This window comes from Phlebotomus papatasi, chromosome 3 (assembly GCF_024763615.1).
Source record: "Phlebotomus papatasi isolate M1 chromosome 3, Ppap_2.1, whole genome shotgun sequence".
In the NCBI taxonomy this organism is placed as follows: Eukaryota; Metazoa; Arthropoda; class Insecta; order Diptera; family Psychodidae; genus Phlebotomus; species Phlebotomus papatasi.
The window spans coordinates 18,876,006-18,900,305 of NC_077224.1; the positions used below are offsets into that span (position 1 = coordinate 18,876,006).

General features: G+C 32.5%; 1 protein-coding gene and 1 long non-coding RNA gene across 2 annotated transcripts in view; one reads left to right on the forward strand and one right to left on the reverse strand.

Moving 5' to 3' along the window:
- Positions 1-24,300, forward strand: part of LOC129806830 (uncharacterized) — a 79,543-nt gene that overhangs the window by 9,084 nt on the left and 46,159 nt on the right. The gene's annotated exons all lie outside the window — the stretch shown is intronic.
- LOC129806823 (cysteine sulfinic acid decarboxylase) lies at positions 126-21,094 on the reverse strand. Its single transcript, XM_055855607.1, has 3 exons — positions 19,958-21,094; positions 10,428-10,795; positions 126-1,080 (listed from the first exon to the last, which is right to left on the reverse strand). Exons 1-3 carry the CDS (start codon positions 20,642-20,644, stop codon positions 483-485), a joined length of 1,653 nt encoding a protein of 550 aa, XP_055711582.1. The 5' UTR covers positions 20,645-21,094; the 3' UTR covers positions 126-482.

Below are 24,300 nucleotides of genomic sequence, written 5' to 3' on the forward strand. Positions count from 1 at the left end.
TAATTCTATTTAGAGGTGCTTTTTTATCGTTGTTTGTTGTCTACTGCAAAATACTTTCAATGTTTCCACGTTCCCATACATTATCCAATTTAAAAGTTTCAAGGGATGTCAATATAGAAAAGCTCTTTCTCTAATGGATTGGATGGGATATCTTTATTTCGTCTCATATCTACATTTTTAGATCATTCATTAAAATAACTTTCTTCACATTTTTTTTTCATCACTCGCTCTTGCTCTCTTTCGTGTACTTTGGGGTAGGTTTTTTTTCTTCTTCTTCTAAGTATATATCAGAAAATATCATCCAAGTGGAAGAGGGTAGATTAATTAAGAAATCTGGTATTTACAGAAAGTTTCAGCTGTATGGGAATTATCTCTGTGAAGTATTATATATATGTATATGTGAAGGGGGGTAGGGAAGGGGGATGTGATATAAACATAGGAGATGGAAAACTTCCCTTCTAAATAATTCATTTTACACTGCCTCACAAATCCTCACCAAGTTGTGCAATTTTGTTAATTATGTGCAGCATATCTGATTTCTCAAGGGATGAATTTTGTAGGACAAGACGGAAAAAATTTGGTTTCTGCCTCAGTGGTTGGTATGTGATCATCATGGAGCCGTCCTTCATCATTCGTTCCTTGATTTTCGGAGCTACCTTGTGCAATTTAGCCCAAAACACCTCATCACGCGGGCAATCCCTCAGACTTGGCGGCAAGTACCAGAAGCAGACATTTGTGCATTCTGGCTCATTCACAACCATCTCAAAGTCACTCCTCTGGCGTATTTGTTCAGTGAAATATTCTGCCATCTCAAAGACCTTTTCCGTGTGCTTCTGTAGTCCCATGGTACCCTTAGCTTTCCACATCAGCCAGAACTTAAAGACATCAGCACGACGCCCACATTGAATGTGCTTGTCGCCAGTGTCATATTTAGTGTCGTAGAATTTATCCTTTTGAAATAGATATGAAGCATTACAGGAATGGCATTGCTTCAGCAGATTAGTGTGTCGAGTGAGGAATGTTGAGCACTGTTGAGGTGCTGCCAATAATTTATGTGGATTCCATGTCACTGAGTCAGCCCTATGTAACAATAGCAGAAAAAAAAGGGAATTTTAGAGATCAACACTTGATTTTTAGCTTTTCCTCCTACATCAGGGGAAAAATATATACAGAAGCACCCATGGGATTTTTTTTATCCTGGGATTTACAGCATTGCACAATCAAGTGGTTAACTACAGTCTAAATTTTTAATGTTTCAACGGTTGAAAAGGCTTAGAACAGAATAATAACATTTACCCTATAGCACAATCCGAAAGTGTCTCGGCTAAAGATAAAAGCTTTCCGTTTTCGAAAAATGTCGTTAATGTTCGAAAAATTTAAGCAGAATTTCGCATTTTCATAGTGAAGCTCGAAAAGGAAACACTTCAGCAACCATGCGGACGAAACAAGAAGTAAAAATAACAAAATGTCGAAAGCCGACAGACTATTCGCCACACTATTGGATCGATAAGCCTTGCTCAGTGATAACCCTTCGAAGAGTCAAAGCGAAGCCAAACTTGTTCGAAAATCGACCAGTAGCGGAATTCTATAATTTCCGTGACATTGTCACGCGTGAGTTCGAAACCTGACAATGCAATTTGAACTTTTTTGATTTTTTAATGAAGTCCCTTTACTTGATGATTTTATGAAAATACAGTACGTCTTGGTTGATTTGTTTAACAAAAGTCATTGCCATTTGAATTGCCAGAAATCTCATATATGTGACTTCTGACAATGACACGTGAGCTCAAATAGCAATGTCACGGCTACAGAATCGCATTTTCGAAAAAAGCTCTCCTAAGATTCGAACCCAATTTGTCATATGGCATTGCCAGAGCGTTACAGAATTCCCCTCCAGTAGGGGAATTCTGCAATTTTCGTGGCATTGCCACGCGTAAGTTCGAAACCTGACAATTCCATTCGAGCTTTTTTGTCATATCATATGAGTTAGAAAATGCAATTCATTGAATTTTTAATGAAATCCCTTTACTGAGCCCGATCACAAGTAGATTTTGATTCTCCAATAGTGTCTTGGATAAAAGGTAACTGGAACTCTTTGCACAAAAAGTCGTTGAAGTTCGAAGAATTCAAATTCAATTTCGAATTTTCATACTAAATTTTCGAACAAGTTGGGGAAAATTTATGAAATATCACACTAAAAAGCTCGCAAAAGAGTTACTCAGTGATTATGGAGTGATTAAATACTTGGGCGAGATAAGTAAACGTCGTTGTTCAGTTTTTTTCCTCACAACAATGTGAAGACCGTCACATTTTGACACATGAGCACTTCGAAATTCGAACAGGATGTAAATTCCGCCACCTTGCGAAAGTATTAAGAAGTAAGAAAGTCTCTTTTTTGGATCTTCAAATAGATTTTCGAATTTTTCAAGATCTACTTCTGTACGGAAAGACTTGATGATTTTATGAAAATACAGTACGTCTTGGTTGATTTGTTTAACAAAATTCATTGTCATTTGAATTGCCAGAAATCTCAAATACTTCTGACAATGCCACGTGAGCTGAAATGACAATGTCACGGCAACAGAATCGCATTTTCGAAAAAATCTCTCCTAAGATTCGAACCCAATTTGTCATACGGCATTTCCATAGCGTTACAGAATTCCCCTCCTGGAATTCTGACAAATTGGGTTCGAATCTTAAGAAAGCTTTTTCGAAAATGCGATTCTGTAGCCGTGACATTGCCATTTGAGCTCACGTGGCATTGTCAAAAGTCACATATTTGAGATTTCTGGCAATTCAAATGACAATGAATGTTGTTAAACAAATCAACCAAGACAGACTGTATTTGCATAACATCACTAAGTAAAGGCATTTCATAAAAAAAATAAGTGAATTGCATTTTCGAACTCATATCATATGACAATGAAAAAGCTCGATTGGCATTATCAGGTTTCGAACTCACGCGTGACAATGCCACGAAAATTACAGAATTCCCCTACAGAAGTCTAAAGTGTAACAAACATATTCGCAACTTTAGCCAGGTTGTCCTTCTATTTTGAATTTTCGGTATTCTGGACACTTCAATAGTCAAAACGTGAATTATTGTGTAGTTTTGTGGAATTTTAGGATAGCAGAACCTTTGAATTCTATTTCATTACAATTAACGTCCTTTTCAACACTTTATTCATATTTTTGCAAACATCTGTTTAAATTTTCGAGCTTCCAACGGGTTTTTAGGTAATTTCTCTCTGATATACGTTCACATCCTTCGAATACGATACAGTATAAACCTCAATCGAAGAGAGCTTTCAAGTTCGGAAGGTTATTCCTGAACGTAAGAAGAGAATCCTTGTATCTCCTATTTACATCTTCTGTAATCGAGGGGACAAGAGGAACACGCCATAGGAATCGACCGACATTGAAGGTCGGATCAGTCATCCCAAAATTAAATTATTAGTTATATTAATTATGATGTACTGGGCTATTTGTGCCATTTTGTACATTGTCCAGTTTACAAATTTCCGTGAGAAATGTTTATTGAAACGCTTCAGTCATTGGCTCCGGTCGGGATTCGATCTCACAACTGTGACAGTTGAGTTGGAGGTCACACCGCTCAAAAGCGGAAAACTCTGACTGCTCTTACCAATTGCACTATGGATCTCTCTCTTTTACTAAAGCAGTGAAAATTCTCCAAAAAAATCGTTATTATTTTGTAATATCGATCCGACCTTCAATGTCGATGATTTCAGTGTTTCCTGGTAAATTGCGATGAAACTAAGTAGAACTACTTGCCTTTATTATTTCAGATTCAACCTTAAAATTTAAAGTTCGTACAATTCTAGAATTGCATAAATAATAATCATTTCCATATTATTAAAGTCCAAGTTTCTGAATTGGTTTGTCCGAAATTCCGCTATGTCCGTAATCCCAATTTCTACTCGTAGTAGAATATATTCAGAAATATAAGAGCTGTACCCAAATTTCGGACAAATTCTCTATATGCTCGAAAGTTCTAAGTTTGAAAAGTTTTATATTTTTTATAAAAATGAAAATTGTTATTATTTCTTTTGTAGCATCGGTTTTTTTTTAACTTTGGAAAGCAGTTTATCTTTATCATTTTCCCTTAAGTTATTCTATATCTACTTGAAATTGTATGGAAACATAGGCATTTGATTTGTGTACTACATCGAACAATTTGTTTCTCAAAATCCCTTGCCCTACCGGAACTTTTATTAGAATTTTCCTACAGTCTGTTCATGGAGTCGACGCTCATTTGTTTCTTTGCTATTGTACAATCTTTAGAATTTGACAAAATTAAAAAATTATGAAATTTGAGGAATAAAATAGTGTCCGATATTACAAGCTGTTCGAAAGATTGAATTTTAATAGTGTCATTAAAAATTGATTTTGTTTTCTTTTCACAAGTGTTATTTTCAACCTCAAAATTGGCTAAAAATATAGGTATTGCTTTGTGTGCTATATCGGACATCACTTTGTCGATGTCACTTGACCTTGCAGAACTTTTTCAAGGACTTTCCTATAGCATATTGTTCTTTCGTTTCATACAGTCTTTAGAAATTAAAAGAAAACCCGAAATATTTACGGATTTTTGAGTAACTATAGAAGTGTTCGATATTGCAAATTGTCCGGAATTTAGCACAGTTCGTCTATTTGATCTATATTTTATATCAAATTTTTCAAAGACTGGTTTTAAATGAAGGCAAACTCATATCCAATTATTTTTAAATCTGACGAAAAATTGCTATATATCCTATTTCGAATTATGTTTAATGTCTTTGCTAAATTATTCTCTATATATAATAATGTTCTCTGCAATTATTACCAAAAATATGACTTTCACATCAATATTCCAATTGTTTTTGTAAATAGAATAATTTTAAATACAGAATTTTGAGAAATAATAGAAGTGTCCGGAATTGCATGTCCGAAATTTGGCACAGTTCGCCTATTTGATCAATATTTTGTCAAAATATCAAATAGAAAATCGAACTAATACAATGTATACCATTAAATTGTATGTTTTTTTCGTGAGATCTAGGTCATTTATAGAAGGAAACAAACTGGAACAATTTTACATTAGAATTCTTTGATGATCCACAGTAATTTCCACTAATACGTATACTTTTAATCTTGGCCCATAAAAATACGTTTAGCCTTAACTATCATAAATATAGGCCATATAAAGCAGCATATTAATAAGAGATCAAAAAATTAAATAGAATAATTCTTCAAGTTAAATTGGTTTGCTATGCAAAATTTTAAAGTTTTACTCTGCAAATAAATAATTGATAACTCTTGACAGATAGCTTTTCAATTCAGTGACAGCGATGACAGCTACTAAAACCTGTCAAATATAAACATCAGTAATTTTGACATTAGGATCTTTGACACTTTGAAGAGAAATTATTGTTCGCACACGATTAAATTTAGCTTTTACACATTATAATATGTGAAATTCATAATCCATTAATATGACTTAGAGAATGCTTTTTAATGTGAATGTTTTTACTTTGCCTAAAGGATCTTTATCTTTTAATAATATTTAAATATTGGAATATATTAATTATTCCACTATTATTGAGAATTTTTCATTCTCTTCACAATGCTGATGCTTTATTCTAAAACTAAAAGATAAAATCAAAGGTTAAATGGCCCACAAAGACAGAAAAAAGTCTTGAACATTGAATAGATCAGCTTATCATTTTCCATTTCAATAAAAATCATCAGTCTGGAAAATATTTTAAAATGCAACATTGAAGGTTCTCCAGAATAATATTTAGAAAAAAATATTAGCGGCAACTTGTTCAACTAAACGCCTCAATTTGCAAAAGTTTTGAAAAAAAGTTGTATATTTTTCGCAAGTTACCCAGTAATAATCAGTCAGTAAAATAACTTTTTTTCCCCATATGATAAAGTTTGTAGACATGAATTGAAATGCTGGCAAATGCATAAAGTCTAGTATGTTGCAAAAATTCAAATTCTCTTGCTAATCCATTCACGAAAAAAAAATCCCGCTGAAAGTGCACTCAATGCCATGGAATACGGTGGAAAATCTCCTCCCATACGTACACCCCTCGATGTCACCCAGCTATAAATCATATTTGACACGGTGATTGGGTAAATGGCATGAGGAGATCAATTTAAAACTAATTTATTGCTTCACTATCGTATGGGAGACTGTTACGAAAATGGTGCACTTGAAATTGGCTAAAATAATGCCAAGAAAAAGAGCAGTGGTAGAGAGAAGTGTGAGGTAAAAAAAATAAACAGAAATCAAGGTTGAGGAAAATGTGAATAGAGGTTGATTTTTTGATGGATATTATTATCTTTTGGTTTATACCCGACTGACCACACATTAATTCCATATTCGATTCGGCTAATTTTATTATTCGTTATCTGGTTGCTTGGAGAAAAAATTAATTCTTTTATGTGGGCTTAAGATTGGTTTGACATTTAAAATTGAATGTATTTCTACATTATTCTATTTGCAGAAACAATTGAAATATTCATGTGAATGTCATGGTATTTTTGGTAATCACAGAGAACGTTGTTTATGTGGAGAATAATTAATTAAGATTTCAAAGATTCACGCTGACAAAACATAACTCTAATCAAGAATATAGCAATTTCTCCTAAGATTATAAATATTTGCATGTGATCTTGTCTTGATTTAAAACCAATCTTTAAGAATTTTGATACAAAATATTGATCAAGTAGGAAAGGAACTGTGCCAAATTCCAAACACCTTCTAATGTCGGACACTTGTTTTATTTCTAAAATTTTGAAATTTCAAATTGGAGAGTAACTTTTCCAAATGAAATGCTATTAAAAAAATATTTGATAAAGCTCCAGAAGTGCAAGATACTTTGAGAAACTTGGTGTCCGATATAGCATACAAATCAATATCTACATTTCTATTCAATTTTAAAAGCAGTGAGAAAAATTTTAGAGAAAATAAATATGATAAACCACTTTTTAAAGCTTTAAATAAAGCTTAAAAAAAGAAATAATAAAAAGTTTGATTTTCATTAAAAATTTTACAGTTCACGTTTACACAGAAAAAAGATTTCGTAAAATTGTTCGTTAATGTTTGCGGTGAATACCTAATGGGAACTTCAGCCATAAACATGTTTTGCAAAAGTTTGCATTTTTTTTCACAAACATTGTTCGTGACATGATCAATTGAAAAGTATTTTTTTCTATTTTACAAACACTAGTTCGTAAATGTTCGTAAAGAGTAAGAAAAAGCACTCGTAATTTTTTTTCATTCAAAACAAAAATGTACGAGCTAATTTAATGAAAAAGTACAATATTTTGCTCGCTTTACGAGCATTTCGTAAGTCCCTAGAAGGAATTGACAAATATTTATAAAATATTAGTTTCTGTGTGGGAAATCGGTCCGAGATTTGGATCTTTTCCTCTACTTTCAATTTGCAATTCGGGAAATTTCGGCAATGAAAAAAATACCAATTTCCGGGTTTATATCCACTACCATTGTTAAAGTTATATTAGCTTTATTGAAATTTAGTAGATTGGTTATTCATGAAATTAAATTTTCAATAGTTAAATTTTCATGATGTTCTCAACTTTCTGAATTAAAAAAAAGACAGGTAGCGTTGCATTTACATAATAAAATAATTATTTGACATTTCATAAATAAATTCGCTGACTATTTTTATATGAAATATACTTATTTGATTTTCTTTCAAATTTATTCCAGACTTCAGCATTAAGAAAAACAGTATTTTTCCATTCTTTCATAGTTCAAAAAATTATAAAATATGTTACTTATTTAAAGAAACATCGAAGTTACATTTCTGTCTTTATTTTCTCTACTTATTTTTAATTTAAATTTTACAATGTTAAATTCCTTTAAGCCCTTAACTTAAAATGGAAATCTAAAATTTACTTGAGCTGTTTCAAACTTTTAAAACAATCGCAAGAACCTTCTTGCGTTTGTTAAAAGTTAACTTCAATTATATATAGTCTTAAAACATATAGTCTTAAGAAAGGATCGTTGAATCCAAAAGGCAGGAAATAAACTGAAATCTAACCTAATCTAATTATTTAAAATTTTGAGGTTAACTTTTAATTTATGAAGATTCACTACGTTTGATTTAAAATCAGAAATCTTTAATGTTGGCTTCAATATTGAAATCAAATTTTTAACATGTGACAGAGTCTAAGCAAATCAAGACTGATCATTGTCCAGTGAAAATCCGATTAAAGGAGATCCAAAAGAGACTAAATTGAATAAATGCATTTGTTTTAGGTGATGGTAGCTAAAAACCCTTAATCCAAATTACGAATAGATCGAAATCCCGTATGGGAAGAAAATCCAAATGGACCAAAATCTAAAATCCCTAATACCAGAATTCTGAAAGTCAAAATCGCAAATCGACCAATATTCAAAACGCTGAAATTTTGAATTGGTTGAAATCCCGAAAAGCCAAGGTCCCGAATAGCCAAAATCCAGAATAGTCAAAATCTCCTATGGTCAAAATCCAGAAAGCGTCAAAATTCCGAAAATCGAAAATCTCGAATGGGCCGAAATCCCGAATAGTCAAAATCCCGAATTCTCAAAATTCAGAAAACGTCAAGATCCTGAATGGTATTAATCCAGAAAGCGTCAAAATTTCTAAAAACCAACATCCCGGAAGACAAAATCTCCAAAGTTGAAATCCTGAATGGTCAAAATTCTAAAAGGAACGATATTATACGAAGGATAATGTGCGGAATAATTTCCCAAAGTGCAGAAAATTTCCCCTGCCTCCAGTAAGCGCAGGTGCAATCGTGGGAGCAGCTATGACACTTTTAGGGATTCGGAATTTTGGCTTTCGGAATTTTGGTTTTCGGGATTTTGGCTTTCAGGATTTTGAGCGCGACCCGTTTGAGGTTATGAAACCTGCAATTGTTTTCAAGTCGAAATACCTTGATAGAACGTTTCTTCTGGTTTGACTGAACTGGTTTTTGCAAGTCTGACTAATTTTGGCGACCGAATTCCAAATCAAAGATATTCAAAAAATATACAGAAGACCGGGGCCGGGGCAAAATTAGCCACTGATAGCTTTAGATAGTGGGATGTTATAGTTTGCCTTAGAAGGGATCTTGAGGAAATCTTTATTAATTCCAAGTAGAGGAAAGTGCTCAACCCATGCTTCGTATGACCCCAAGCTTCGTAATGACTGAATTTTTCCTATGTTTTTCAATAAATGTGACTCATTGCAACCTTATTTTAAAAACTAGGGAAAAGTGTCAATTTTTTTTAAAATAAATTGCGGAGTCACATTTATTCAGAAACGTAGGAAAAAATCTTGAGACTGTACGAAGCATGAGCATGGGCACTTTCCCCTAAACAATTCTTTTTATTCGGTCTCCAATAGAGTAAAATTTGCAAAGATAAATTCTTGAGGAGGAGCTCAAGTTTTTTCGCATTTATGTGCTGCAGTCGTCCTTCATAATCCGATTTTCAGTATGTCCGAAATTTCACGACTTTTCGACATATTAACAAAATTACTCTATACTGAGAAAAAAGGGGGTGCGCTTAACTTTTTTTCCTCATAACTATAACACTTATTAGGTGTAAAAATATATCAACATTTTTTAATGTTAATTTTACACCTTTTTTAAGAGTAAAATTAGCATGAAAAAGGGTAACTTTAACCTCTAATACACCTAAAAAGCATAATATTTGCACCGATTTCGGATCAATATTGCAGGGTAAAATTAACATTTCCTGAATGTTATTTTAACTTTTTCGGATTTCTCTCAGTGTATGTATATGTAGTAGGTCATACCCTTCAAATTAAATCTGATTATAAGAAGACCGTTTATAAATACCAAATGTGCTTTAAAATAATGCGCATTAATAGAATTGAAACACTGAAGGTACTATTATTATTCGAATAATCATTGTATGACCCTTTGTACTAAATTCACCTTATACTATTTAAGATCATTGAAGAATTAGCATCAAGATTTTTCTAAAAGAAATTCAGTAAGTTGAAGACGGGTACTTCTCTGTTAGGAAGCCTTTGAAATAGGGGTTTTTCTTCGATTTTTAATGATTTAATTTAACTCCACAAAGACATATTTCAAAGGTGCTCCAGTTGAAAGGTATCGCACTTCAACATAAACCCATTATCATTTGGTCAGCCGGGTAATGACGTCCGGTCAAGTTGAAATGGGTATTTTTGAAATAAATAAAAGAGGCACGTTTTGTGCAGGAAGTTTCATCTTAACCGGAATTAGTGCATTTTGGACCTTGGCATTTCAGCACCTCTTTTGGTGGTCAGCTGGGAAGTTGTATAAACGCCGAATGTTTTGATAATTAAAATTGACACCTCTTTTCACTCTTTGGGCTGCATGAATGGTAAATAAAATAAAGTAAAAGAGTTATGTCTCACCTTTCAATTCCGGCTAGGAGCGTGCGATATTTTGGAGAAACCAGTGCTCCACCACCCCAAGCTGCGTCCACATGGAACCAAAGCTGGTATTTCTCACACAGGTCGGCAATTTGGGTGAGTGGATCGAATGCCCCCAGCACTGTCGTACCTGCCGTGGCTGATACCATAAAAGGGTGGCCACCTTCACATTTGGAACGCAAAATCTCGCTCTCCAAATGATCCATTTGCATTTTACCACATGCATCTGTACGTATTGAGTATACATTATTGGCACCGATACCCATAAATGAGGCCAACTTCTGAATAGAATAGTGAGCATCCTCGGATGTGAACAACACCAAACGTGGCATTGCGTGAAGTCCTTTGGCCTGTGGAATTTTCGCATCAAAATCATTTTATTGCATACATTGCATTGGTGCTAGCATATGGGGATTATCAATTCAATCAATTCACAATTCATTAAATTGCAACCATTATACCAATTGAATGCTCCACCCTGAACTACCATGTGCTCTCACACTCTCACCATTTTAGATTTATGCTGAGGGCTTTATCAGATTATTGGGAATTTTTAAAGGAGTTATTGAATTACACTGTCAATGGGGGTGGATGGTTAAAGGATTTCCTTTTAAACTCTGTATCGATATTCTTTTCTGCCTCAGTCCCTACCTCATCCCAAGAGCTCTTTAACCTTGTTGAAGAAGGAAAGGATTAAAGTTCTTAAGGTGATCGTCTTAGCAAATTTCTCACTTGAATTTTACATGTTTTCTTCACTTGAGTTTATTTATCACTTTTAATACTCTTTGGAATTTATGAACAGAATTTTCTTTCCAAAAGATCCTTTTATCTGGAGTTTGACTGAAACTTAGCATTTTGCACCCACCTTCAAGCAAAAGTCTTGGGGACTTTGAAACATGGAATCTGTTCTGTACCGAATAAATCAATGTTTTAATTATACTTTTATCACGTAACCTGACGCAGATGAATCCCAGTTTTGAAGAATCATGAGAGCCATTACTGGCTTGAGTTGTTTTATAATTCCTAATCATGTGAGAAAGATTAATCGGAATATCATCGGTTGAATCAACCTTTGTTGTATCTGTATTAATTGTGTTTGCATTTCATTTTGTAATACTGATACAAAAGAAATTCAGATACTATAATTGACGATTCTATAGATTAATAAAATGTATCCCTGATTCTTTATTTCAAAGGCATTTACCGACCGGGTGAAAAGTTCTGAGATCGGACAGCAAAAAGGGACTAGGGTAAAATGAGGTAATTTGGAACCATTTGAGATTTTCTCATTGTTTCAGAGATTCAAAAGACAGAAAAGCTGTTCCTTTTCTTCTTAATCGTCTTTTTCTTCTTTTGCTCGTCTGAAACAATGAGAAAATCTCAAATATCCCAAATTGTAAATGGTTCTAAATTACCTCATTTTACCCTACATGATTCCAATTTTTTTTCTAATTGCTTAATCTCCTACAACTTTGACGTACTTGATCTCATAATTCTGCAATAATTTTAAACCATGGCATTAGCGTGTGTAAGCTAGTAGTGTGCAAGATCTGTTTAAAACCGAACAAATGTCAAAATAAGTTTGTTTAAGGTAGCGTTTTGACCATTGACGTAAAAGTTTCATTTGACGTTTGTTCGGTTTCAAACGGTTCTTGCACACTACTAGCTTAAAGTGATGTCTACGGAGAAATTTATTCACGTATTCCAACAGACAGATGTCGCTGGAGGTCAAATCTAGTTAATAATGACGGATGATCAAACAATTCGTACATCCAGCTTTTGTCAAATTTTTACGTACGCAAAACCACTTTTTCAATTAGATTTTTCATATAGAAATGTTTTTGCAAAATGTATCGTACTCATTGTTTTGAGATGCCTATATAGTATGAGCAATTTAACGCGTAGTCACACTTGATCTACAGAGACAATAATTTGGATTTTTTAACACTAAGAAAAAAACGGGGGTGCGATTAACATTCTTCCTCATAACTTTAACCCTTTTTAGGTGTAAAAATATATCAACATTTTTTAATGTTAATTTTACACCTTTTTATGGGTAAAATTAACATGAAAAAGGGTAACTTTAACACCTAATACACCTAAAAAGGGTAATATTTACACCGATTTCGGATCAATACTGCAGGGTAAAATTAATATTTCCGGAATGTTTTTTTTAACTTTTCGGATTTCTCTCAGTGAATGATTATTGGGTTAATTCGCATTTTGGACTTTGACTGCATAGATTACTTTTAGGCCTTGCAGACCACCTTGAAATTCAAGTGACCAACTGCAAACAATTGATTTTGAAAGAGGATATGTCCCTTGTGTTTTTATCATTTTAGAATTATTTACCACTGCTTTTAAATTTTTTTTAGCAAAGAACTTATTTACTGCACGATGTTAAATTTTTCCATTTTGAAAAAATGGATCGACACACCAACTTCAATTGCCTTGAAAGGTATAAGAAAGAATTTCCAGATGGAAATGAAGCTTAGTATAGATTCACATTAGGAGTGATACTAAATTATTAATAAATTAATTCCTCCTATCAATTAGGATCTTCTGAATAAAACGTAATCTTTAAATTAGGCAGTGAAAGGAACGTTCGACTCTTCAATTTTGAATTTTGTAATGACCCAAGAGGTATTTTTTCTGTAAATTGTTTTTTTTAAATCTACAAGTGAGAATCATAAAATTGAATTCTTATAATTTTTCAAAAATAAATTTTTGAGATAATAAATCATTATATCGACCGCTCAGAATAAGAGACGAATAACTCGCAGTTGGAAAATTTTACAGGAGAGCGATTTGAAGTAGAGATTTTACATGCAAAGTATAGGATTTTTGAGATTTAAGATCTCTATAACTTTGAAAAAGATTATCATTTAAGTACTATATTTACAGGAAAGTTAGAGCGTATAAAGAAGTATCTAAAAAACTAAATAAAACGATTTTTTTTTGTAAAAAAATCGAGTTGTTCGACTAATATTCTGAGTAGACGATGTGGGAACTGTGCTATAAGTTTTAAAGTATGCAATACCCAAGAAAATAATAAAACGACAATTCAGACTTAGTGAGCTTAAATAAAGTTCATAAAAGTTTGTCAATTGAGTAACAAAGGGGTTAGTTGGGTTACTTGATTAGCTCGACAAATAAAAAAATTATTTAATTTAAGTTCTTTATCATATAAAACTATAATATTTGAACTATATTTTCTGGAATTTTCATTTAAATTTGAAAAATATTGTCGTTGGTACCTAATTTTTGGAGAAGATTTTTGACTTACTTTGCGGTAGTTACGGTTAATCAGAACAAATCGTCTAAAGTTAAAAAACAAAATATTTTCTGTTAACAAATGAGCTAAACACGTACTTCAACGAAGGATTTTTAATAACTTTGATCACAACTTATTTTACAAAACGAAACGTGGTTCAAAGGACGCCAAAAATGCTCTCACAGATCCAAATTTAATTATTTTCAGTAATCCTTCATTCTAGTACAAGTTTAACTCATCTGCTATCAGGAAATATTTTTTTTTTTTATTCTAATGGACTTGCTCTGAATTATCGTGACTACCCTAAAATATGTTTTTTCATAACAGGTTTCCAAAAACCAGGTCCCTACGGCTGATTTTTTAATTTTTTTAAATAAAAATTTTAGAAAATATACTCTAAATCCTCTAAACCCATATGTGAACCGGTGAGCTTGTCGGGGGTGTAGGGTAGCTCAGAAAAAACAGAGATTTTTCCTAAAGCTACTTTTTCCTTTCTTCTCTTGTGGGCTTCTTTGTGAGTTCTCACAGATGATAAACAAATAAATGTTTTATTGTAAATATATTATTGAGCAAGAAATAATGAGGAAAAATAATTTTGAAAATAAATAAGAAATAGAACTTAATTAAATATTTCAAGAAAATCTTTGAGAGTATGGAATGAATGGATGATGTTAGTTTAAGCTGAGACTTCTTACTAATATTTCAATATATTGCGATTCTGAAGAGGGTTGAGAAACTATCCCAAGTTCAATCATTTGTCTAAAAACAAAATAATCTAAAGGATTCTTCCATTGGTTTTTGGGGTTTTTCTATCAGGGGTTAGAAGGCATGCCAAGACGGCGGTAGACAGATGATGTAGCATATTTTTAAAGCAGACTAAACCTTACAATTATTTTATTTCATTTACAATTGTTTTGTAGAGTTAAATTGCATTACGTCAAAGATCAATTTTCCTTAAAAATTTATGGAAAATCATATATTATGCAGCCCTACAACTCAAAGTATCCCCACATCCCCTATAATCTTCAATATTAATTGGATTAATACAGATTATATCAGATCAATTTAGTGCATCTTATCCTCGGCATTTAATTAACACAATCACAGTCAATATGTAATTTTAGAATTCTTAAGAATAAGCACATACAATCACTTATCATGCAGACCAAGTCTTCATAACGAAATGAATCTATGTTTACAATATCCAAGAATATCTCCTTTTTTGGCTAAAGTTGTCTAAAATTTAGGACTTTTCTTGTATATATTCTTCTATTTTACGAGCTTCCAAGTCACATGATAAAAGTTTCAAACTGTTTTTTTTTTTTTAATTTGACTTCACGTGAGGTTTTCTTGTTAAATATGCTATTAACGAACTTCCTTAATTAACATTTAACATAACGTCTAAGAATAAAACTTTTTAAGATATTCACTTGAAATGTATGATTTTTTTTATTATTATTCAAATACTCTTCTTTGTATCGAGCATAAAACTTTTGTTTGTCAACAGAAGAACTTATGGCATTCAACGAAGAAAAAGTATTGAGTTTGTTAGAAAGAAATTGTGAGCATTTTTATGAAACATTTTTTTCAATTCAATTAGAATAGCACAAACAACAAAATTGATCAAAAGAAAATTATACAAAATGATATTTTTGGTGAATAAATAATTGACAGTTCAATTTCATTTGAAAATGTGATATTTTCTGAAAATTTTGTGAAATTTGTTAGAATAAAGGAAAATGGAGTAGCAATAATTATTAAAACCGACAAAACTCAAAATTCTCAATAGTCAGTGAAATAATTTACTTAATTATTGTGGAATTTTTGTTGGAAATGTATGAGTGACGTATTCTTTTGATCAAAATTTTAAATGCAAAATTATCCCTCAATTTTAATGAAGATTGTAGAGCGTAAAATTGTGAATATTTATTAATAAAAAGAATCAGCCCATTGCTGAAATAATTTTAAAATGTAATTATTTTTTTAATTGCAAAGTAAAAAGAGATGATTATCAGGCGGTGCAAAATGATATTTAAAACAATCATTAAAAAAAGATATTAAGGATATTACAAAATATCACTAAAGGAAAAGTCTCTTGAAAGTCTTTAAAGTCTCTTATGGCGTTATCACGCAAATTAGATCAAGAAAATTTCATGAAATCGAAATTCACATCCTTTTCTTTCTCAAATAGTTTGCATAAGTCTATCCTATTCTTTCGCACTCTTCTTCTTTTTTTGAATACCACACCAAATTTAATTTAGCGCAATCTAATTTTGAGTGGGAAAGAATGAAATGGATATATGCAAAATGTTTGAAAGAGAAAAAGATGTAAATTTTAATGTTACGCAATTTTCCTGATCTCAAAGATGTGCTGGAACCGGTATGATCAATTTTGAGTCTCTTATCGTTCTAAATAAAATATTTCACAGGCCTTAATTCATTTTACAGAATATTTAGCGGAATATATGCCTTTCTGTGCTATTTTTTGTTCTGTTCAAATTAGTTATTACTGAACAAGATTGCTTATATAATTTACTTTATTCAATTCCTAATTTATTTATTTGTTTTAAGAAGCACCTGGTAGCCAAATTCAATTTTTAGTAACCAAATTTTCCAAAAAATATTGTTTTGACAGCTTCAACTTTTTGAAGCATTATTAACAAGAAATTTGGGATAAGTATGTTTTAAAGAGGTTAAACATTTTTGGTACATAATATAATATTGTAATCAGTAAAAAATGAATTTTTAAGTATTCCGTTTTTTTCAGCTAAACTCAATTTAGAACTTGAATCAAATTATAATCAATGTCATATTGGGCAAATATAATTCAAAATCGTCAGTGAAAAATAAATTTTGATCAGTAGAAAACTAAAATGTGGTTAAGATTCCCTTAAACTCGCACCGCACGCCCCAGATAGATCATAATATTTTTAGTTTTCTTTTAAAAATGTTATTTTCATGCATTTTCAATTTATGATTTCCCTTCTGTTTCTAAACTGATCAAATTCAATAGCTTTTGCTTTATAACCAGTCAGTGAAAAATTATACAGTTACAACACAAATAGTGCCAACACGTCTGGTTCTTTTATTTCTGTAAATTGGAAAATTATTAGGGGCGGATAGGTACATTTTCACGTAGATGAACTTTTTTCAGACCTCGTTGTATTAACTTCTCTTGAGTATTGACTATCTGAAAACATACAGCGCAATTCCTAGAAAAAATATTTTTCGTCTTAAAAATCTTTATTTTCGAAACCAATGTATGCGTGAAACTGCCCTATCCTTCCATACAGTATATTCTTGGTTATCCGTTGACTGTTTGTCCATGTGACATAAAATTGTCCGTGATTAAGTTAAATTTTAAAAAGTTTGTTGACATATTATCTACGTTAAAGCGAATGTGTTCCAATTTACGGAGATTTTTTCGAACTTATGCATTCTTAGGGAAAATGTCAATTCGATCACGCTAGGATTCAGTCCACAAACTTTTCACGTAAAGGCCTATACACATTGAGAGCAATTTTCGTCAAAAATTGCATTTTTGACAGAATTTTGACAGTTCTGCCTACAGCAGTGCAGACAATTTCCTTCAAAAATGCAATTTTTGCCAAAAATTGCTCCCAATGTGTAGAGGCCTTCAACAAAAAATTATCGTTGATTTTTAAAAGGTTTGACGTCTAATAATCTTTCAAATCGTGTGACATTTTGGTCTCGCTTGGACGGACAAGCAAGAATATACTCTAGTAGTTGAAATATCTGATTCACTGAAGTTCTTAGTCTTTTAGTGTAACTTAAAAGTTCAAGAATTACCTTGAAATTTTACATATTTTTTCAATTTTATTTGAAATTTTTACGGGTTGACACTACTGGGATCGTACTGTATTTTTTCTGTACGAAATCAAATTTTATTAGTCATCAATTAAGAGGTCTAAAAGCACTAAAATTATTATTTTTATTTTAGAAACGAGAATAAGAGGGTAAAAGGAAGACCTATTAGCATTTTCTGTGCTATTTGAACTTTGAACACCTCGTTTTTATAAGAAAAAGTAGAGTAATGTAAAAAACGTCACACTAGGGTAAAGCGATACAAGTTGGACAATTCGCCGTTACAAGTTGGACAGGGCCTTTTTCTTGATAAATACAGTACTAATTTTTTTTAAGCACAAGGAATCAAATTATAAAAGAAAAGCATTAAAAATATACAAATAAAAATGAAGTATAAAATTTATCAAGAAAAAAAGGCCTGTCCAACTTGTACCATGGTCCAATTTGTACTACTTTACCCTACTCAAATTTTGTTAAATAAATTAAATAAATGTCAATATTTTCGCAAAAGTGCCAACAACTGTCTGTCGAAAAGGTGTTCCCTCGACCCTATTCTGAAGAAAAGAATAAGGAACCTTTAACATTAAACCTAATGGCTCTAGCACACCTTTTAGATCAGGAAAATTTCATAAAGTCGAAATTGGAATCCCTTTCTTTCTCACACGTTTTTCATATGTCCATCTCATTCTTTCGCACTCTTCTTCTTCTTTTAAACATCACACCAAATTCAATTTAGCTCGATCAAATTTGATGTGCGAAAAAATGAGATAGACATAATGCAAAACGTGTGAGAAAGAAAAGAACGTGAATTTTGATTTCATGAAATTTTCTTGAACTAAAAGGTGTGCCGGAGCTATAAAGACCGTTTTTGGTGGTTTTTTCTAGCGCGCTCGGTCAAATGACAAACCACGGTAGGTAGGATCAAGGGTAGGATACTCAACATTTTTTTTAGAAAAAATTAAAAAAAAAATTAAGTAATAATTTAAACATTGAAAAACATATTACATAAATAGAAATTTATAAAGTTTGATAGCACCATTGTACCGTTTAAATATTTGATAAGTTTAAAAAGTTTATAAACCGGTCAATTTGACCGGTCTTGATAGGTTTAGTGTTAAGGACGATTGTGTTATTGGTGACACAAAAACAAAATTTTTCTTACAGTCTCCTGAAGTTATGTTTTGCTTTAACAAAATTAGAAAAAGAAATATTTTTTTCTGACCCCCAATTTTTGACCCTTTCGTCCTTCAAGGGTTAAACGAAGAATTGGGTCTGGTTAAAGTTTTGTCAAAAGGATGTTGTTTACAAATTTGCCAAATTTTTTCTCACAAATTTACATGGAAGAATATCCATTTGACACACTTTTTTTGTCAAAGTAGATCTATTTTAGGGGTACTTTATTCTTTTCACAGATCAAAATTTAATTAATATTTTATTTCCCAAAACTATTTTGCCCGCAAAGTGACAATACAGAAATATTTCAGGCTTTTATTACCTTAAATTTTTTGGCAAGAAATATATTTTGAATTGCAGCCAAATTATAATCCAAAATTCTATTTGAGAGAGAAAGTACTGACTTGCATTCTTAATATTATTCCTTAGTGCTTTTTCCAATAAGGCGACTGGTATGGTTCTGGTTTTTGTTTGAAATGATTACATGACGTCAATGGAAAGAAAATGCTCAAGGGTATAAAACACGTTTAACGATATTACACTTTCACATAACACCGTTTCAATTCCAATTGAATGCTATACAACCGCCATGAACTCGTTCTTTACATTTCATTGAGAGCTTAGGAATCTCTAGAACGCGCTCAGTTCGCGCTAAACAGCTGTGTGACGGGTTACAGTTTTTTTCTTTTTGTTGTTTCGTGGTAAGAATGGGACACACTGTATTTCCGCAATTATTAAAGGAATTCCGCATAGTTAGGGAGATAATTGGACAGAGTTTATTTTTAATGGTATACAATAGCTTCTTACGGGGGTGCTTTTGGAGGAAATGAGACACTTGTGCTCAAATTGCAAGATTTTATCCTGAAATATAAAAGAACAAACAAAAAAAATAAGGGAGTATATCCTCTTGAAGAAACTTTCGCTAAACTGGATTTTTTTTTTGTCACTGAGAGTCTATATCGTTTTGGTGGGATAGAAAATCTCCGGTTTCCCGGTGAAAATCCTTCCCTGCAGTGTCATTTGAAGCACCACACACATAACAATTCCACTCTTGGGAAGCTTTTTGGCGGCGGTATGAGAGACAGTGAGAGAGCTTACGAAAATCACTTCCTGTTCAATTTTTAAACTATATAGTTTGACGTAGTCAATTGGGCATAGGATGGAGCTTTTTTTCTGAGCGATATTGAATTTTTTGCTGTTGCTGAAATTCACGGACAATTAGATAGGAGCTTCGAATTACCTTCACATCTGGCATACATTTGTATCTTGCGCAACTAATTGCATATCCGTTTGCAATTGAGCCGCCAGGTGCAAAAATACCATCACCATCACCATTGGGAAATCCGACGATTTTTCTCAGTTCACGTAAAACAACCTCTTCCATGAGGGTGAATACGGGTGCGACTTCATAGGTGTAGACGCTGGGATTGAGGGCGTCTGTTACCCATTGTCCGGCCAGGGCGTAGGGATCAACGGTGGAAAAGAGTTGATTGACAAAGTATGGATGGCCCGTCTTTACGGAATACTTTATAGTCTGTCGTATATGGTCAAGAAGTTGACTGTCCGTCACACCATCGGTGGACAGGTCAAGATCAAGTGTACTGGCCAAGTCTTCGGGATTGCGCCACTCGAGGACTCGACTTGACCTATCAGTACCGGAGAAGATGGCCTTCTCCAATAATTCCTCAATGCACTCACGCAGAAATTTTTCATGAGTCCGATTTGTCTGACTCTGATACCGTACATCGGAATTCCCATCTGTATCACTCTTCATTTTATCCATTTTCATACCACCGAATTTATTGATATCCGCCTGATGGGCAAATTCCTCATCTTCTTCGGATAATCCAGCACTCTCTGAACCACTAGACATATGGAAATCCTCCACTGTTTGCACATCCACATTCAATTGGCCGTTTGCGGGCATTTTGGCTGCTGTCGCGCTACTAAACTCTCTTAAAAGTTCTTCGGTTAAACAAAATCTGATATCACACTTACAATATGTCACACCACAACTTGTGCCAAATAAACTTGCTGACACTCTTCCGACAAATAATTTAAACGAAAAAAAAAAATACACAAAAAGAGAAATATACCCAAGAACTCTCCTCACACCGTTTTGCGATGCACACGGGGAGTGAGTTGGTTATGAACTAAAACTATTTAAGTAAATGCTTGGCTACTTATAAATACCCCACAATCATCGAATCCCAACTATTTAACACTTTTTCTCTCACCGCCAACGACGGACAAGGTGATTTCCAACGGAAGATTGATATATAAAATTGCTTTAATTATACATACAAACTTGGTATTTTTACAGTGTATTTGGGTGGGGGCTTGGGGAAGGCCTTGCAATGACTAACCAAACTCAAAATCTCTATTCAATTCTTTTTTTTTATCATTATTATTTATTTTATTTTACTGCTACGGAGCAAATTGATCATTTTATTGGACGAGAATTGATTTCTTGCATTTTATTGCAAATTGCCCCTTACATTTTACATTTTGTTGCTGTAGCTAATAAGTTCTCAGGAATTAACTCTTGTGCTCATTTTTTTCTTGTATTTTTTGCAACAATATAAGATACAATAATGTACAGTAATTAGGTGTTTCAATGACTTCGGGCTGTCTTTCTCTGGCTGATAATTTTGTCACAAAATGCACAAGAAAGTGAGGAGGAGAAAAGACTTAATCGAGTGCTCGAAAATCGTAAGACTTTCGTACATCTATTTAGACTTAACCTTTTGGGAATGACACGTGAAACGCTAATAATACCGTGAAAAAACGGATTAAACGGACAAGTAAGAAGCTTTCAGTAGGGGAGACTGGGGCAATATTTGTCAAAACGAAAATTTCAATATTCACTATTTTCAAAATAAAAGAGACTGAGGCTTGATTATAGAAAGCCTTCATGAACCTTCTTAAACTTACAAAGTTTCAAGGGATTCCAGGAAGGATTATGCAAAATAAAAAAATAATGAAATTTTGAGCCATATTTTTGGAATATAGTCATTCGAGGAGAGTTGGAACAGTGCGAGAGATGGACCACTTCGCCTCCTGCCTACACCCTATGCATGATCTCCACCTCATTTGGTCTATTTGTGCCCATCAACATTCTAATGAAAACCCCCAAGTTGCAGCTTTCTATCTTTAAAATTGTACGAGAAAATTGAAATTGAATTTTTTGGATGTCTGAAAAATGGCCAAAAATTTTTATTTAGCCATAAAAATACATGTATTTGGGTGTTGAGGAGAGATGGAACTTAATGGTTTTGGCAACACTTCCGGTGTGAATTTTGGTCAATATTCTTCAAAATCTTTTCAAGTAAATCTTAGAAATTATTTTCCCTATATTTCTGGTAAGACTGACTTGATACACTCAGAGAAATTGCTATCGAAGTATGTGAGCCACATATTCCACAAAATAAATCAATTATACTGAAAAAATATAATAAACTTTAATAAATTCAATGAAATGGTGTTCATGTCTAAAATTACTTCTCTCCTATTCTAAATTAATAAAATAAACTATAAATATTTTGCTAAAATTAGGGGTGTTCCATCTCACCCTCACTTTTTGTGAGTGTTTTAAAATGCAACTTTTTTTAAATCCTTTTCGAAGTGACTATTTTCATCTAGGCATTTCTAATATTGATATCTTAAATTTAGAGTCTTCAAATGATAAGCCAGTGAGATTCGTCTTTGTATTGCATTCAAAACGTGTCCGCAATATTGTATAAAAAAAGGTGTTCCATCTCTCCTCGAATGACTATATTTGGCTTACAGAAAATATCAATACTGATTAGCTCAATTTAAGCACATTTCTCGTTAAGATAGAGAAAAATTATCTTCGACAAAGTTGTAGAGGAATAAATTTTCTATAAAAATATGCCTATTTAATATTTTTAACGTTTGCAAGAGTAAAACGTCACAAATTATCCGAAGACTGACAAAATTTGCCCCAGCAATTTTGAGAATCTCCACAAAATCGACTTTTAGAAAATGATTCGAAAATCATATCTCTTTCGATATAGAGGAAAAAGTCTTCTGCAATGTTGTAGAGCAGTAAATTTCCTACAAGAATATGCTCATTATAGAACGTTTAAGTTTTCCCAAAGCTCGTGAAAGACTTAAATATGCGCTTTGACAAGTTTTTTCCCAGTCTCCCCTAGCTTTCAGACTAGACGTTTAGCCCACAGTATCTGAATCCCTCGAAATCCTAAATAACAAGCAATATTATTAATTTTTCAAAATCTAATGGATCATTTGCTGTAGCATTTCTAATTTAGGGTGCTATGTACAGAAAACTGCTACTTTATTAACCCTCCAGTCGTGGAATTCTTTAAAGATATGACATTGTCATATGACAAATTTTATGGTAAATTCAAAAACAGGACAAAATCTTAAACTCAATAACCAATGGCCATTGCAAGGAGTTCTACTAAGCTCTTTGTAACTGATATAAAGCAGATTATCGATTTTTAAATTTGCCATATGACATTGCCATACTGTTACAGAATTCCCCTACAAGTCCAACCTTTTAATATGCAGAAAAGAGTAGGAGAATATAGGCATAGTTCGCACACAGTGAACCTTCAAACGATTTGAATTTTTTCTCTGTTTGCAAGAAGCTGCCTTACCATTTATTACCTCGTCTCATTAGGTTAATGTATCAATCTTATGGCTAAGAAATGTAGATCTGCAACATTGCAAGCAAACAAAGAGAAAATTCGCAGAGTTTGAAGGTTCGCTGTGTACGGATCATGCCAACATCTCCCTATATATTTTTTTAAGTTATGGGGCGGGGGGTTTAATTGAGTTGGGGCTACATTGAAAATGCTAACCTTGCCATAAATTAATTTTGATCCACTATTATTTTGTAGAGCTAAATTACATTACATTGATGTCCAGTTTTCTTTAGAAATATGCGAAGAAATAGCGTTTTCAATGTCCTATCTTATAATGTATCCCCACCTCTCCCTAACTAAGATCCAATAAATTCAAAATTACCACATATTCTTCATTGTATCTTTTAGTTCAGGTTCCAGATCTCAAAATCGCACTTTAATTTCTTTTTTTTCCAAATTTAATAAATAAAATATACAAAGTAAAATTACATACTTTAGACAGGCATTTTTGAAGAAAAAAATTTGCTGATCTTTCAATAATTCATTTTTTTTATATGTCAATAACAGGGGAGACTGGGACAAAAAGTCACAAATTGAAAATTTTAAAATTCAATATCTTCCAAGATAAAAGAGATAGCGGATTAATTTTTTTTCCATAGATGGCCTCTATAGACTTTCTTCAAAGTCGTAAGTTTCTTAGAATTCGAACAAGGATTTCAGAAAATAAAAATATTGAAATTTTTAGCCCTATTTTTAAAATGTTTTCCTTACAGCACATATCAATTTTGACCTACTTATTCTCCAAAATTGATGTACTGATAAATATTTCCTAAATGATTTGGACTCTTTGAATACGAAACCAATATCTATTTTAGAATTTTACAAAGATTCTTTTCTCCAGAAATCATTTTATTAAAAATGACCACTTGGGGTAAAAAGTAACAAAAGGTAT